General features: G+C 35.8%; 1 protein-coding gene across 3 annotated transcripts in view; it reads left to right on the top strand.

Annotated features, from left to right (window-relative positions):
* LOC100377482 (voltage-gated inwardly rectifying potassium channel KCNH6-like) overlaps window positions 1-20113 on the top strand; it is a 79782-nt gene that overhangs the window by 56401 nt on the left and 3268 nt on the right. For all 3 annotated transcript variants that reach the window (XM_085502493.1, XM_085502495.1, XM_085502494.1), the window contains 4 exons: window positions 1310-1712; window positions 4494-4693; window positions 18070-18322; window positions 18837-19030. In XM_085502493.1, the coding sequence (XP_085358619.1) occupies window positions 1310-1712; window positions 4494-4693; window positions 18070-18322; window positions 18837-19030 (1050 nt within the window). The remainder of the gene's footprint in view (window positions 1-1309; window positions 1713-4493; window positions 4694-18069; window positions 18323-18836; window positions 19031-20113) is intronic.

The raw sequence follows: 20113 nt of genomic DNA, 5'->3' as shown, positions 1-20113 counted from the left end.
CAATCTAGCATTACGTTGTTTACCTAGTATAGACCGGTACTTTAGTCTGGTATAGGTCGTTCCTCGAGTGTTTACTAATGAATAACGTTGTTCAATCTAGCATTACGTTGTTTACCTAGTATAGACCGGTACTTTAGTCTGGTATAGGTCGTTCCTCGAGTGTTTACTAATGAATAACGTTGTTCAATCTAGCATTACGTTGTTTACCTAGTATAGACCGGTACTTTAGTCTGGTATAGGTCGTTCCTCGAGTGTTTACTAATGAATAACGTTGTTCAATCTAGCATTACGTTGTTTAGTGTAATACAGAACGTCCCTTGGGACTTGCTATTGAAGTACTTGTTTTTGTCTAGTATGGAATGTTATTGTTTTTAGTTTAGTATAGAACGTCCCATGAGTGACTGAAACGTGATCGCTGATCTTTACAACTTCTTTCGACTTCTGGTACTCTATCTCAAACGTGTTTTTAATTTTCTGCTAGATATATGTTCGAGTTCTGAGAAATCGGTGCTGCTCAGTTCAAGTACAAACGCAACTCTGATACTCGATTTTTACATATGAGTGAACAATACGTGATTCATTGACGGCTAGTCAGATTTCATTAATATGTCAGCTCACGTTGTCTTCTTTAATGTCTTGACACTTAATGGTCGTAAAATCAACAAATACTTATATAACAATAATCTGCCGATGTACACACACTCAATAATTATTTCAGAATGCGATATTTATTCAAAACACTACAAAATATGTAAAATAAGTGAGTGACCAGAGACAACAGCATGAACTAGTTTTAGGTATAGCAATTAGCGGAAATGTGATCTGTTTGCGCTTCTTCGTTGGAATGTACTCAGGACAGACAGTTACATACTCGATACACAGACAAAACGGTCGCCAACGGCCAATTTTGATCTCAGGGAGTCTCCAACAAAACCGTGGTCCTTCAGTGTATCTAATATAATGTTTCTAAAATGACTTTCCATCTGCCCCTGTCTGTTCTCCCATTTCATGCACGTTTTACATTACTCAAGTCACTTTTGGTAATGCATGCAACTGGAAACACAGCTAATACACAACATATCTTCATTGAGGTCACGTTCTCCTAATTATGTATAATCAACTGCTACCGTATGCTTTATTTTTTGACATAAATGTCATCAACATCCTGAAATCATGCTCTGAATAACCATTTTTCTTGCATTAATTTTTACTCAATTTTTATGGTTACTTTTGATGAGGTCAACACATTATTCAATATTCTTGAAGGGCTTCAGATTTCATCTAAGGTTTCTCAATTTTCTATCTTTAGGCGACCACCACCATGGGCTTGTTAAAAACAGCACGTTTGCTTCGACTTCTACGTGTTATTAAGAAGCTAGGCAATTATTCACAGTATGCACCGGCAGTGTTAGTTCTATTAATGTGTACTTTTACAATAATATCGCATTGGTTGGCGTGCATATGGCATGCCATTGGGAGCGCCGAGAGAGCCTCATTAGCCGACCCTGATATTGGATGGTTAGGCACATTGGCGGAACAAACAGCGGAATTCTATTATAAAAACGACACCAGTAGTGGACCTTCTATCACTAATAAATATGTGTCGTCGCTATATTTTGTTCTGACAACGCTGTGTACCGTGGGATTCGGCAATATTTCACCGAACACGGATGCTGAGAAGTTGTTTTCCATTTTAACTATGCTAGTTGGATGTAAGTATTCCCCACTACTTTTCAGCTCACTTATGTCATATGCACATGTCACGCACATTTTAATTAAATAGTAGTTTAATCACATTTACTTTGACGATAAAACAAACTGGAATTCAAAACATTCTGAAATGAAGACGTATTCAATTCTGTTTCCGATTAATTGAGTTTCAATGCCAACGAAAATTATGCGGCGACCGGAATAAATGAACTCTCTAATTTTAACCGAATGTCGGGTTGCAACATAAGTGTCTTTTAATTGAGTTCTTCTGATATTGCTTTCATTGGCAGTCGTATTTAATACTTTCTAATAATGTTAAAACATGCCCGACGTTGATTGTGATTGAATGCGTACCATTTAATAGATTGGTCAATACGAAAACAATAAATGCCGGCCCGAGGTTCACCAATTTAATGGAAATGAAACGTACATAATACTAGTATTATGATTGCGTTTTATTTTCAAGAGTTTATATGGATTCGGCGCCATATTACTGGTCATGCGTGTGGTTTTTACTCTCACCAATAATGAAAAGACGTACCGTCGCGTCATTCTGTTATTGTAAAAAGCTTTTGAACATCGTTTTTGTGAACTAATTTATTTCCGGCGCCTGTCTATAATATTGCTGATTGGCACAGTTTATTTTTTTCCTGAGTTATTAACTTATCAGGTTTGGTGGTATTGCGCAATGCAGTCAGCATCCTCGGTTCATTTTTTTGTAATACCTCAATGATGTATGAAATATGTATTTCCGTGAAAATACGTGTAAAACATACATTGACCACACGTCTGTCACGTTGTGAGAATGTATATTATTGTACATATCTTCATTGAAATAACACGTTGTATGGCGTGTTTATTTCTGTAAAATGTGTGTGTTATTGTAATACATACTTTCGTTAACATACGCTAAAGGTCGGTTACGTTGTATCAATGTTTATTTCTGTAAAATGTGTGTATTATTGTAATACATACTTTCGTTTAAATAGACTAAATGTCGGTTACGTTGTAAGCAATGTTTATTTCTGTACAATGTGTGTATTATTGTAATACATACTTTTGTTAAAATAGACTAAATGTCGGTTACGTTCTATAACGTGATTATTTCTGTAAAATGTGTGTATTATTGTCATACATACTTTTGTTTAAATAGACTAAATGTCGGTTACGTTCTATAACGTGTTTATTTCTGTAAAATGTGTGTATTATTGTAATACATACTTTCGTTAAAATAGACTAAATGTCGGTTACGTTCTATAACGTGTTTATTTCTGTAAAATGTGTGTATTATTGTAATACATACTTTTGTTTAAATAGACTAAATGTCGGTTACGTTCTATAACGTGTTTATTTCTGTAAAATGTGTGTATTATTGTAATACATACTTTTGTTTAAATAGACTAAATGTCGGTTACGTTCTATAACGTGTTTATTTCTGTAAAATGTGACTAAATGTCGGTTACGTTGCATGCAATGTTTATTTCTGTAAAATATGTGTATTATTGTAATACATGCTTTTGTTTAAATAGACTAAATGTCGGTTACGTTGCATGCAATGTTTATTTCTGTAAAATATGTGTATTATTGTAATACATACTTTCGTTTAAATAGACTAAATGTCGGTTACGTTGTAAGCAATGTTTATTTCTGTAAAATATGTGTATTATTGTAATACATACTTTCGTTTAAATAGACTAAATGTCGGTTACGTTGTAAGCAATGTTTATTTCTGTAAAATGTGTGTATTATTGTAATACATACTTTTGTTTAAATAGACTAAATGTCGGTTACGTTGCATGCAATGTTTATTTCTGTAAAATATGTGTATTATTGTAATACATACTTTCGTTTAAATAGACTAAATGTCAGTTAAGATCTATAACGTGTTTATTTCTGTAAAATGTGTGTATTATTGTAATACATACTTTTGTTTATAAATAGACTAAATGTCGGTTACGTTGTATGCAATGTTTATTTCTGTACAATGTGTGTATTATTGTAATACATACTTTCGTTTAAATAGACTAAATGTCGGTTACGTTTTAAGCAATGTTTATTTCTGTAAAATGTGTGTATTATTGTAATACATACTTTTGTTTAAATAGACTAAATGTCGGTTACGTTGTATGACATGTTTATTTCTGTAAAATGTGTGTATTATTGTAATACATACTTTCGTTGCAATATTACGTTTCAATACAAATACCACGGTTTTTTGACTTTAAACAGTATTTCGCATAGTATAACACAATTGCAACTTTATAATTAATACGCAAATATGACCGCCGAAAGATCGTTGAGTGTGAAAGAGCCACCCGACTTGTTTTTTATGCCCATCATTCACTTTCGTCGCTGCGTCCACTGTTTCAAATGCCATCGCTGATACCATGTTTCCAGAGAATAGAACAATGTTTGAAGTGCAAAATCTCGTGGCTCTCTCGCGCCCAACGAGATCTTGCCGGTCATATGTGCCTAATGTTTATTATATCTTGAACACTGGCTACTAAATCATTATATATGCATCATTTTATCTTCTGGAACACTTAACAAACTGCAATGTGTATTATGGACACGTGACTAAGCTGTTTACACTTGCAAACATAATTTATTCATAAATGTACAATTGTGTAGATTTGTGTGGTGTGATTGATTACCAATCTTTGTTCTTAATGGCTATTTCAGTTCATTAATCATTTTTAAACAAAAACATAATAAATTGTTTTGTTTTTTCTCTGGACTTATTTTTCATCGAATCGTCACTAATATCCCTTTAATCATCGCAGCATTGATGTACGCTACTATCTTCGGTAATGTGACTGCTATTATCGAGAGATTGTATCGCAATATGGCTCGTTATCAAGAAGAAGTAGGGCTTGTAAAAGAATTCATTCGATTTCATCAAATACCCAGTCCGTTACGTCAGAGATTAAAGGAGTATTTTGAGCATGCTTGGTCTTACACTAATGGAATGGACATGACTGAGGTAATAACTTTTATGTTTTTGTAATAAATACAATTAATTACAAGTATTTGCCAACATTAGTTGTTGGTATTTTAGTATCCCTAAATGAGGGTTGCCATGGAAATGCCATCTTTGTTTAACACTCATGATGTGGTTGCATTACTATTTGCATATTTGCTGGAAACACTCACCGGGAATGAGCTAAGTGTGTGATATATGAAATCGTTGTAATGCGTCAGGTCAGAAAAACATCTTTGATTTTTTTTTCATCTCTTCTGTTCGCAGATTGATGAAATTTTAATTTCTGAAATTTGTAATCAAATTGTTTGATAACTGATCTGTATTTCATTTTTGCTTTGTTTCTGTGCCAATCAACGTTCTGGTACGTTTCTAGAAGTATGAGTTTATTTTGTGACGCGCACAAAAATGACATCAGTTTTGGTATTGACTTTTTCTTTCAGTGTGTGCATATATTCCAAGATAGAAATTTACCGGCAAGCGGGTACGAAACTGGATATAATATGTAAATCGAGATCCAACGATGCGAGCTCAAAATTACTTTAATTAACTTCCAATGATTGCACAGTGTCGCCCATTAATAAACGAATTGACGTGCTCGTATTGTTTAGACATGGAATAACACTTTGGTCACTCAGTGCCATAGACGCCACGCGGCGCCACATCCGTCACGCAGCGCCACAGTCATCACGCAACGCTACAGTCGTCGCGCAGCGACACATTCGTAACGCAGCGCTACGGTCGTACGCAGCGCTACAGTCGCCATATAGCGCCACAGTCGTCGTGCAACAATGTATTTTACACGAGTTGTATACGTCGCATGGGACCCATATCAAGCAGGACGCGGCGCGAGGACTGTGACGATTTAAAATATTCAATCATGTACCATTGAAGAATGTGAAATACACGTATATGTACTGGGGAACTAGTTCTGAACTTTCGAAAGGTAGTGAACGTATGAAAAATCCGTCCATAGTGGTGTATCAAGGCATATGAACATGTCTTTATTAAATGTGTAGAGTTAGTGTATAGTTTGACCTTGACCTTTTGTGTTAACCATAAAACCAAGTCGAGTATTAGTACTGTGTGGCTAACGACTGTTTTGCGAAATTACTGCAATAATTTAGTAAGACGATCATAGTTAGTTTTAAATCTCTCAATCAAAACTTGGACAGTTCTAGATGCATTGAACCCATTATCCATTACAATCTATAAATACGAGTTTACGCGGTGACCCTGTGTTTTGGTTGCACCAAAATGCATTTATAAACTAAGCAAACTCAGACGAATCGATATTAGACAGGTTAGGACTTGGATCTCAGTCAAGATTACAGCGATTGAGAATTCTCCGTTAGTTCTCAGATAATTATCCATATCGGAAATCTGGACAATGGTCCAAGTCAAGGTCTGTCTAATATCGATCTCATATGGATTTGAAAACCGATAATTATCGAAGTTTTAGATCGATATTATACTGCATGAAACTTCAGTCGGTTTGTTTTATTATAATAGTTCGATAATTTATCAGATAATTATCAAAAATGAAAAAATATGCAAAATTCCGTCTTCATGGATGTATCACTTTATATTTTTGGTAAAACACAGTGCAGTTTCCATCCATGGCATTATATGATATACATATAATACTACACACGGTTAACGGAGTTCATTTGGAGTAAAATCGTACTTGGAATAAACAAATTATATTCCATATTTTCAGAGCAGTAAACTATGTAACTACTGATAACAGATTCAGCTTTTGTGACAATAAGTAGTGGGGTTGGTTATCAAAATAGTTACATCATTATGACATCAATTGTTATGTTAATTTCACCATAATTACTTACTTCATGTAATATTAATTATTACATTTTGTATAAAATCCAAGAATAACCATTAACACTCTGCGAATGAATATGTACACAAGTATGGCCGTTTACAATGTACATATGTACACAAGATTGGCCGTTTACAATGTACATATGTACACAAGAGTGGCCGTTTACAATGTACATATGTACACAAGAGTGGCCGTTTACAATGTACATATGTACACAAGTGTGGCCGTTTACAATGTACATATGTACACAAGATTGGCCGTTTACAATGTACATATGTACACAAGTGTGGCCGTTTACAATGTACATATGTACACAAGATTGGCCGTTTACAATGTACATATGTACACAAGAGTGGCCGTTTACAATGTACATATGTACATAAGATTGGCCGTTTACAATGTACATATGTACACAAGTGTGGCCGTTTACAATGTACATATGTACACAAGAGTGGCCGTTTACAATGTACATATGTACACAAGCGTGGCCGTTTACAATGTACATATGTACACAAGTGTGGCCGTTTACAATGTACATATGTACACAAGAGTGGCCGTTTACAATGTACATATGTACACAAGAGTGGCCGTTTACAATGTACATATGTACACAAGAGTGGCCGTTTACAATGTACATATGTACACAAGTGTGGCCGTTTACAATGTACATATGTACACAAGAGTGGCTGTTTACAATGTACATATGTACACAAGAGTGGTCGTTTACAATGTACATATGTACACAAGAGTGGTCGTTTACAATGTACATATGTACACAAGAGTGGCCGTTTACAATGTACATATGTACACAAGTGTGGCCGTTTACAATGTACATATGTACACAAGAGTGGCCGTTTACAATGTACATATGTACACAAGTGTGGTCGTTTACAATGTACATATGTACACAAGAGTGGCCGTTTACAATGTACATATGTACACAAATGTGGTCGTTTACAATGTACATATGTACACAAGATTGGCCGTTTACAATGTACATATGTACACAAGTGTGGCCGTTTACAATGTACATATGTACACAAGAGTGGCCGTTTACAATGTACATATGTACACAAGTGTGGTCGTTTACAATAATTATCCATATCGGAAATCTGGACAATGGTCCAAGTCAAGGTCTGTCTAATATCGATCTCATATGGATTTGAAAACCGATAATTATCGAAGTTTTAGATCGATATTATACTGCATGAAACTTCAGTCGGTTTGTTTTATTATAATAGTTCGATAATTTATCAGATAATTATCAAAAATGAAAAAATATGCAAAATTCCGTCTTCATGGATGTATCACTTTATATTTTTGGTAAAACACAGTGCAGTTTCCATCCATGGCATTATATGATATACATATAATACTACACACGGTTAACGGAGTTCATTTGGAGTAAAATCGTACTTGGAATAAACAAATTATATTCCATATTTTCAGAGCAGTAAACTATGTAACTACTGATAACAGATTCAGCTTTGTGACAATAAGTAGTGGGGTTGGTTATCAAAATAGTTACATCATTATGACATCAATTGTTATGTTAATTTCACCATAATTACTTACTTCATGTAATATTAATTATTACATTTTGTATAAAATCCAAGAATAACCATTAACACTCTGCGAATGAATATGTACACAAGTATGGCCGTTTACAATGTACATATGTACACAAGATTGGCCGTTTACAATGTACATATGTACACAAGAGTGGCCGTTTACAATGTACATATGTACACAAGAGTGGCCGTTTACAATGTACATATGTACACAAGTGTGGCCGTTTACAATGTACATATGTACACAAGATTGGCCGTTTACAATGTACATATGTACACAAGTGTGGCCGTTTACAATGTACATATGTACACAAGAGTGGCCGTTTACAATGTACATATGTACACAAGATTGGCCGTTTACAATGTACATATGTACACAAGAGTGTCCGTTTACAATGTACATATGTACACAAGAGTGGCCGTTTACAATGTACATATGTACACAAGATTGGCCGTTTACAATGTACATATGTGCACAAGAGTGGCCGTTTACAATGTACATATGTACACAAGATTGGCCGTTTACAATGTACATATGTACACAAGCGTGGCCGTTTACAATGTATATATGTACACAAGAGTGGCCGTTTACAATGTACATATGTACACAAGCGTGGCCGTTTACAATGTACATATGTACACAAGAGTGGCCGTTTACAATGTACATATGTACACAAGAGTGGCCGTTTACAATGTACATATGTACACAAGATTGGCCGTTTACAATGTACATATGTACACAAGATTGGCCGTTTACAATGTACATATGTACACAAGAGTGGCCGTTTACAACGTACATATGTACATAAGATTGGCCGTTTACAATGTACATATGTACACAAGTGTGGCCGTTTACAATGTACATATGTACACAAGAGTGGCCGTTTACAATGTACATATGTACACAAGCGTGGCCGTTTACAATGTACATATGTACACAAGTGTGGCCGTTTACAATGTACATATGTACACAAGAGTGGCCGTTTACAATGTACATATGTACACAAGAGTGGCCGTTTACAATGTACATATGTACACAAGTGTGGCCGTTTACAATGTACATATGTACACAAGAGTGGCTGTTTACAATGTACATATGTACACAAGTGTGGTCGTTTACAATGTACATATGTACACAAGAGTGGCCGTTTACAATGTACATATGTACACAAGTGTGGTCGTTTACAATGTACATATGTACACAAGAGTGGCCGTTTACAATGTACATATGTACACAAATGTGGTCGTTTACAATGTACATATGTACACAAGATTGGCCGTTTACAATGTACATATGTACACAAGTGTGGCCGTTTACAATGTACATATGTACACAAGTGTGGCCGTTTACAATGTACATATGTACACAAGAGTGGCTGTTTACAATGTACATATGTACACAAGTGTGGCCGTTTACAATGTACATATGTACACAAGAGTGGCCGTTTACAATGTACATATGTACACAAGTGTGGTCGTTTACAATGTACATATGTACACAAGAGTGGCCGTTTACAATGTACATATGTACACAAATGTGGTCGTTTACAATGTACATATGTACACAAGATTGGCCGTTTACAATGTACATATGTACACAAGTGTGGCCGTTTACAATGTACATATGTACACAAGAGTGGCCGTTTACAATGTACATATGTACACAAGTGTGGTCGTTTACAATAATTATCCATATCGGAAATCTGGACAATGGTCCAAGTCAAGGTCTGTCTAATATCGATCTCATATGGATTTGAAAACCGATAATTATCGAAGTTTTAGATCGATATTATACTGCATGAAACTTCAGTCGGTTTGTTTTATTATAATAGTTCGATAATTTATCAGATAATTATCAAAAATGAAAAAATATGCAAAATTCCGTCTTCATGGATGTATCACTTTATATTTTTGGTAAAACACAGTGCAGTTTCCATCCATGGCATTATATGATATACATATAATACTACACACGGTTAACGGAGTTCATTTGGAGTAAAATCGTACTTGGAATAAACAAATTATATTCCATATTTTCAGAGCAGTAAACTATGTAACTACTGATAACAGATTCAGCTTTGTGACAATAAGTAGTGGGGTTGGTTATCAAAATAGTTACATCATTATGACATCAATTGTTATGTTAATTTCACCATAATTACTTACTTCATGTAATATTAATTATTACATTTTGTATAAAATCCAAGAATAACCATTAACACTCTGCGAATGAATATGTACACAAGTATGGCCGTTTACAATGTACATATGTACACAAGATTGGCCGTTTACAATGTACATATGTACACAAGAGTGGCCGTTTACAATGTACATATGTACACAAGAGTGGCCGTTTACAATGTACATATGTACACAAGTGTGGCCGTTTACAATGTACATATGTACACAAGATTGGCCGTTTACAATGTACATATGTACACAAGTGTGGCCGTTTACAATGTACATATGTACACAAGAGTGGCCGTTTACAATGTACATATGTACACAAGATTGGCCGTTTACAATGTACATATGTACACAAGAGTGTCCGTTTACAATGTACATATGTACACAAGAGTGGCCGTTTACAATGTACATATGTACACAAGATTGGCCGTTTACAATGTACATATGTGCACAAGAGTGGCCGTTTACAATGTACATATGTACACAAGATTGGCCGTTTACAATGTACATATGTACACAAGCGTGGCCGTTTACAATGTATATATGTACACAAGAGTGGCCGTTTACAATGTACATATGTACACAAGCGTGGCCGTTTACAATGTACATATGTACACAAGAGTGGCCGTTTACAATGTACATATGTACACAAGAGTGGCCGTTTACAATGTACATATGTACACAAGATTGGCCGTTTACAATGTACATATGTACACAAGATTGGCCGTTTACAATGTACATATGTACACAAGAGTGGCCGTTTACAACGTACATATGTACATAAGATTGGCCGTTTACAATGTACATATGTACACAAGTGTGGCCGTTTACAATGTACATATGTACACAAGAGTGGCCGTTTACAATGTACATATGTACACAAGCGTGGCCGTTTACAATGTACATATGTACACAAGTGTGGCCGTTTACAATGTACATATGTACACAAGAGTGGCCGTTTACAATGTACATATGTACACAAGAGTGGCCGTTTACAATGTACATATGTACACAAGTGTGGCCGTTTACAATGTACATATGTACACAAGAGTGGCTGTTTACAATGTACATATGTACACAAGTGTGGTCGTTTACAATGTACATATGTACACAAGAGTGGCCGTTTACAATGTACATATGTACACAAGAGTGGCCGTTTACAATGTACATATGTACACAAGTGTGGCCGTTTACAATGTACATATGTACACAAGAGTGGCCGTTTACAATGTACATATGTACACAAGTGTGGTCGTTTACAATGTACATATGTACACAAGAGTGGCCGTTTACAATGTACATATGTACACAAATGTGGTCGTTTACAATGTACATATGTACACAAGATTGGCCGTTTACAATGTACATATGTACACAAGTGTGGCCGTTTACAATGTACATATGTACACAAGAGTGGCCGTTTACAATGTACATATGTACACAAGTGTGGTCGTTTACAATAATTATCCATATCGGAAATCTGGACAATGGTCCAAGTCAAGGTCTGTCTAATATCGATCTCATATGGATTTGAAAACCGATAATTATCGAAGTTTTAGATCGATATTATACTGCATGAAACTTCAGTCGGTTTGTTTTATTATAATAGTTCGATAATTTATCAGATAATTATCAAAAATGAAAAAATATGCAAAATTCCGTCTTCATGGATGTATCACTTTATATTTTTGGTAAAACACAGTGCAGTTTCCATCCATGGCATTATATGATATACATATAATACTACACACGGTTAACGGAGTTCATTTGGAGTAAAATCGTACTTGGAATAAACAAATTATATTCCATATTTTCAGAGCAGTAAACTATGTAACTACTGATAACAGATTCAGCTTTGTGACAATAAGTAGTGGGGTTGGTTATCAAAATAGTTACATCATTATGACATCAATTGTTATGTTAATTTCACCATAATTACTTACTTCATGTAATATTAATTATTACATTTTGTATAAAATCCAAGAATAACCATTAACACTCTGCGAATGAATATGTACACAAGTATGGCCGTTTACAATGTACATATGTACACAAGATTGGCCGTTTACAATGTACATATGTACACAAGAGTGGCTGTTTACAATGTACATATGTACACAAGAGTGGCCGTTTACAATGTACATATGTACACAAATGTGGTCGTTTACAATGTACATATGTACACAAGATTGGCCGTTTACAATGTACATATGTACACAAGTGTGGCCGTTTACAATGTACATATGTACACAAGAGTGGCCGTTTACAATGTACATATGTACACAAGTGTGGTCGTTTACAATGTACATATGTACACAAGATTGGCCGTTTACAATGTACATATGTACACAAGAGTGGCCGTTTACAATGTACATATGTACACAAGAGTGGCCGTTTACAATGTACATATGTACACAAGTGTGGCCGTTTACAATGTACATATGTACACAAGATTGGCCGTTTACAATGTACATATGTACACAAGATTGGCCGTTTACAATGTACATATGTACACAAGAGTGGCCGTTTACAATGTACATATGTACACAAGATTGGCCGTTTACAATGTACATATGTACACAAGAGTGTCCGTTTACAATGTACATATGTACACAAGAGTGGCCGTTTACAATGTACATATGTACACAAGATTGGCCGTTTACAATGTACATATGTGCACAAGAGTGGCCGTTTACAATGTACATATGTACACAAGATTGGCCGTTTACAATGTACATATGTACACAAGCGTGGCCGTTTACAATGTATATATGTACACAAGAGTGGCCGTTTACAATGTACATATGTACACAAGCGTGGCCGTTTACAATGTACATATGTACACAAGAGTGGCCGTTTACAATGTACATATGTACACAAGAGTGGCCGTTTACAATGTACATATGTACACAAGATTGGCCGTTTACAATGTACATATGTACACAAGATTGGCCGTTTACAATGTACATATGTACACAAGAGTGGCCGTTTACAATGTACATATGTACATAAGATTGGCCGTTTACAATGTACATATGTACACAAGTGTGGCCGTTTACAATGTACATATGTACACAAGAGTGGCCGTTTACAATGTACATATGTACACAAGCGTGGCCGTTTACAATGTACATATGTACACAAGTGTGGCCGTTTACAATGTACATATGTACACAAGAGTGGCCGTTTACAATGTACATATGTACACAAGAGTGGCCGTTTACAATGTACATATGTACACAAGTGTGGCCGTTTACAATGTACATATGTACACAAGAGTGGCTGTTTACAATGTACATATGTACACAAGTGTGGTCGTTTACAATGTACATATGTACACAAGAGTGGCCGTTTACAATGTACATATGTACACAAGAGTGGCCGTTTACAATGTACATATGTACACAAGTGTGGCCGTTTACAATGTACATATGTACACAAGAGTGGCCGTTTACAATGTACATATGTACACAAGTGTGGTCGTTTACAATGTACATATGTACACAAGAGTGGCCGTTTACAATGTACATATGTACACAAATGTGGTCGTTTACAATGTACATATGTACACAAGATTGGCCGTTTACAATGTACATATGTACACAAGTGTGGCCGTTTACAATGTACATATGTACACAAGAGTGGCCGTTTACAATGTACATATGTACACAAGTGTGGTCGTTTACAATAATTATCCATATCGGAAATCTGGACAATGGTCCAAGTCAAGGTCTGTCTAATATCGATCTCATATGGATTTGAAAACCGATAATTATCGAAGTTTTAGATCGATATTATACTGCATGAAACTTCAGTCGGTTTGTTTTATTATAATAGTTCGATAATTTATCAGATAATTATCAAAAATGAAAAAATATGCAAAATTCCGTCTTCATGGATGTATCACTTTATATTTTTGGTAAAACACAGTGCAGTTTCCATCCATGGCATTATATGATATACATATAATACTACACACGGTTAACGGAGTTCATTTGGAGTAAAATCGTACTTGGAATAAACAAATTATATTCCATATTTTCAGAGCAGTAAACTATGTAACTACTGATAACAGATTCAGCTTTGTGACAATAAGTAGTGGGGTTGGTTATCAAAATAGTTACAACATTATGACATCAATTGTTATGTTAATTTCACCATAATTACTTACTTCATGTAATATTAATTATTACATTTTGTATAAAATCCAAGAATAACCATTAACACTCTGCGAATGAATATGTACACAAGTATGGCCGTTTACAATGTACATATGTACACAAGATTGGCCGTTTACAATGTACATATGTACACAAGAGTGGCTGTTTACAATGTACATATGTACACAAGAGTGGCCGTTTACAATGTACATATGTACACAAGTGTGGCCGTTTACAATGTACATATGTACACAAGATTGGCCGTTTACAATGTACATATGTACACAAGTGTGGCCGTTTACAATGTACATATGTACACAAGATTGGCCGTTTACAATGTACATATGTACACAAGAGTGGCCGTTTACAATGTACATATGTACATAAGATTGGCCGTTTACAATGTACATATGTACACAAGTGTGGCCGTTTACAATGTACATATGTACACAAGAGTGGCCGTTTACAATGTACATATGTACACAAGCGTGGCCGTTTACAATGTACAAAAGTACACAAGTGTGGCCGTTTACAATGTACATATGTACACAAGAGTGGCCGTTTACAATGTACATATGTACACAAGAGTGGCCGTTTACAATGTACATATGTACACAAGTGTGGCCGTTTACAATGTACATATGTACACAAGAGTGGCCGTTTACAATGTACATATGTACACAAGTGTGGTCGTTTACAATGTACATATGTACACAAGAGTGGCCGTTTACAATGTACATATGTACACAAGAGTGGCCGTTTACAATGTACATATGTACACAAGTGTGGCCGTTTACAATGTACATATGTACACAAGAGTGGCCGTTTACAATGTACATATGTACACAAGTGTGGTCGTTTACAATGTACATATGTACACAAGAGTGGCCGTTTACAATGTACATATGTACACAAATGTGGTCGTTTACAATGTACATATGTACACAAGATTGGCCGTTTACAATGTACATATGTACACAAGTGTGGCCGTTTACAATGTACATATGTACACAAGAGTGGCCGTTTACAATGTACATATGTACACAAGTGTGGTCGTTTACAATGTACATATGTACACAAGATTGGCCGTTTACAATGTACATATGTACACAAGTGTGGCCGTTTAAAATGTACATATGTACACAAGAGTGGCCGTTTACAATGTACATATGTACACAAGATTGGCCGTTTACAATGTACATATGTACACAAGTGTGGTCGTTTACAATGTACATATGTACACAAGAGTGGCCGTTTACAATGTACATATGTACACAAGATTGGCCGTTTACAATGTACATATGTACACAAGAGTGGCCGTTTACAATGTACATATGTACACAAGCGTGGCCGTTTATAATGTACATATGTACACAAGATTGGCCGTTTACAATGTACATATGTACACAAGAGTGGCCGTTTACAATGTACATATGTACACAAGCGTGGCCGTTTACAATGTACATATGTACACAAGAGTGGCCGTTTACAATGTACATATGTACACAAGATTGGCCATTTTGCAATGTACATATGTACACAAGAGTGGCCGTTTACAATGTACATATGTACACAAGATTGGCCGTTTACAATGTACATATGTACACAAGAGTGGCCGTTTACAATGTACATTTGTACACAAGATTGGCCGTTTACAATGTACATATGTGCACAAGAGTGGCCGTTTTCAATGTACATATGTACACAACAGTGGCCGTTTACAATGTACATATGTACACAAGCGTGGCCGTTTACAATGTACATATGTACACAAGAGTGGCCGTTTACAATGTACATATGTACACAAGCGTGGCCGTTTACAATGTACATATGTACACAAGCGTGGCCGTTTACAATGTACATATGTACACAAGAGTGGCCGTTTACAATGTACATATGTACACAAGAGTGGCCGTTTACAATGTACATATGTACACAAGAATGGCCGTTTACAATGTACATATGTACACAAGAGTGGCCGTTTACAATGTACATATGTACACAAGATTGGCCGTTTACAATGTACATATGTACACAAGCGTGGCCGTTTATAATGTACATATGTACACAAGAGTGGCCGTTTACAATGTACATATGTACACAAGCGTGGCCGTTTACAATGTACATATGTACACAAGAGTGGCCGTTTACAATGTACATATGTACACAAGATTGGCCGTTTACAATGTACATATGTACACAAGAGTGGCCGTTTACAATGTACATATGTACACAAGATTGGCCGTTTACAATGTACATATGTACACAAGAGTGTCCGTTTACAATGTACATATGTACACAAGAGTGGCCGTTTACAATGTACATATGTACACAAGATTGGCCGTTTACAATGTACATATGTGCACAAGAGTGGCCGTTTACAATGTACATATGTACACAAGATTGGCCGTTTACAATGTACATATGTACACAAGCGTGGCCGTTTACAATGTATATATGTACACAAGAGTGGCCGTTTACAATGTACATATGTACACAAGCGTGGCCGTTTACAATGTACATATGTACACAAGAGTGGCCGTTTACAATGTACATATGTACACAAGAGTGGCCGTTTACAATGTACATATGTACACAAGATTGGCCGTTTACAATGTACATATGTACACAAGATTGGCCGTTTACAATGTACATATGTGCACAAGAGTGGCCGTTTACAATGTGCATATGTACACAAGATTGGTCGTTTACAATGTACATATGTACACAAGCGTGGCCGTTTACAATGTACATATGTACACAAGAGTGAAGTTTACAATGTACATATGTACACAAGCGTGGCCGTTTACAATGTACATATGTACACAAGCGTGGCCGTTTACAATGTACATATGTACACAAGATTGGCCGTTTACAATGTACATATGTACACAAGAGTGGCCGTTTACAGTGTACATATGTACACAAGATTGGCCGTTTACAATGTACATATGTGCACAAGAGTGGCCGTTTACAATGTACATATGTACACAAGATTGGCCGTTTACAATGTACATATGTACACAAGCGTGGCCGTTTACAATGTACATATGTACACAAGAGTGGCCGTTTACAATGTACATATGTACACAAGCGTGGCCGTTTACAATGTACATATGTACACAAGCGTGGCCGTTTACAATGTACATATGTACACAAGAGTGGCCGTTTACAATGTACATATGTACACAAGAGTGGCCGTTTACAATGTACATATGTACACAAGAGTGGCCGTTTACAATGTACATATGTACACAAGATTGGCCGTTTACAATGTACATATGTACACAAGAGTGGCCGTTTACAATGTACATATGTACACAAGCGTGGCCGTTTACAATGTACATATGTACACAAGCGTGGCCGTTTACAATGTACATATGTACACAAGAGTGGTCGTTTACAATGTACATATGTACACAAGAGTGGTCGTTTACAATGTACATATGTACACAAGAGTGACCGTTTACAATGTACATATGTACACAAGCGTGGCCGTTTACAATGTACATATGTACACAAGAGTAGCCGTTTACAATGTACATATGTACACAAGATTGGCCGTTTACACTACCGGTAGTGTCCTTGATGTAATTTTCTACAATGTTGGTATTGTTACAGTTAATGAAAGATTTACCAGAGTTTCTGCAAGCTGAAATATGTCTTCACCTGAATAGGAATTTATTGAACAGCTGTCGAGCATTCAAAGGTGCCAGTCAAGGATGTCTCAAGGCGTTATCGATGAAATTCCGTACGACACACGCAGGGCCCGGGGACACATTGATACATCGCGGGGATGGATTGACGGCTATATACTTCGTATCGAGGGGCGCTATTGAAATCCTCCGAGATGACGTTGTCATGGCGATCTTAGGTGAGTATTATTATAGAGGAGGAAAACGTGCATACCGAAATATTTTTGTTGCTGAGTATTTCAGTCCTCCTTATCTAGAAACGTGTCTTTGCATACGATACCGCTGATGTTAATCATGTTTCTCCAGTGAAACTGTAATATTCGGAATATATTTTTATAACATAACATAATACGTGTATGTTACGTGTATGTTTTGTAGCTTATTTGTGCGCTGTTTTTTTAGTAAATAGGGTTTAATTTTATCAATACATAGAAAATCACGAGATGAAAAGTTCGTGAAATATACATGTTTTTTTTTTATCAGCACGTCAAATGCAAATCAATCAAACAATTGATTACAAAGGTAAACAGCCAGAATAAAACTAGCCAATCAGCTTACTTGCAATTCAATCTATTTATATCGTCTATCTTCAATCGCTTTTCACATGAAGCTATTTTGCACGTACTTAGTATGCTGTGCAAGTATTGTTCATTTCAACGCTCGCTAAATGCATTTATTCTCACTCTATTCAAGGCAAAAGTGACGTATTTGGTGAAAATATATGCGTTCATGAAAACTGTGGTCGTTCCAACTCAACTGTGCGGGCCTTGACTTATTGTGATTTGCATAAAATATGTAGAGAAGATCTTCTTGATGTATTTACTCTCTATCCTGAATTCAAAGAGCAGTTTGGAAGTAGACTGCAAATAACCTTTGATCTGCGCGATGTGAGTATTTATATTCCCTTTCTCGTTTAAGTTTCCGGCTTAATTGTACCGCAGAATACGCAGTTCAATAAGGACATATTTTTTCTGGTTTCACTTCTGTAAATATAATTGGGTTATTCCGCACTAAAAATATGTACAGACGGAAGGATAACTAATGTTTAAATAGACATGACTGATTTCACGCCCCATTGCGTAGTGCCTTGGGGAATGTGGCCAGTGGTTCGTTGCTCTTGTGATTTGGTCAGTGAAATGCGCCCTCATCTATGAGAGTGTGTAAAATTAGTGATTTTATATCGAACAGCTGGTCTTTATTGCCGGCTAGGTCTATTGTCTGATATCCAAACTGGTCTTTATTGCCGGCTAGGTCTATTGTCTGATATCCAAACTGGTCTTTATTGCCGGCTAGGTCTATTGTCTGATATCCAAACTTCAACTACTACTAATAAGTATTTATTTTCAGCGATTTAAATGTGTTTAATATATATGAGATTGTATTACAGTGGTGTGAAACGTGGATTATGGATGTAATAATGTCTCCCTCTAGTGGTGGTATTTGGTGTTTGTTTTTTTTTCGTGTTTAGAAAATCAATGTCCCCACAGTGGCTGATATTGTCAGTCAAATATACACGTCGGTGCGAGTCTCACGTTTTGTTTGTATATCACACAAAATAACTATTTTCGTATTAGACGATTAAGACTGAAATTATCTGTATTTATTTATTCTTATTCTTTCTGTCCTCATTGGCAATCTTCACCGTATCGGTGTTTATCTTGTCGGTTCACCACTTCATGCAAATTACCTATATTTTAGCAACTTATAATGGAAGCGGCCAACTACTAAAAAGTCCAGAAAATTCTAATCACTACAAATTCTTGACTCGGATATTGTAAGTTTCAATCAAAATAATCATGGAAATAAGGAAATAAAAATAAGGAGAACTCGAACTTGTAGGTGGATATTTTAAATTGGAAAACTTGCAAATAGCTATAAAGAATCACGGGGAATAATAACAATTTCACAAAATAATTGTTTTCAAAGTATGTTAGTCGTAAAGCTTCTTAATCACAATGTATAATGTTTGC

Source organism: Saccoglossus kowalevskii, chromosome 8, assembly GCF_978046115.1.
Source record: "Saccoglossus kowalevskii chromosome 8, keSacKowa6.1, whole genome shotgun sequence".
Classification (NCBI taxonomy): Eukaryota; Metazoa; Hemichordata; class Enteropneusta; family Harrimaniidae; genus Saccoglossus; species Saccoglossus kowalevskii.
This window is presented reverse-complemented; position numbering and strand designations above follow the sequence as displayed.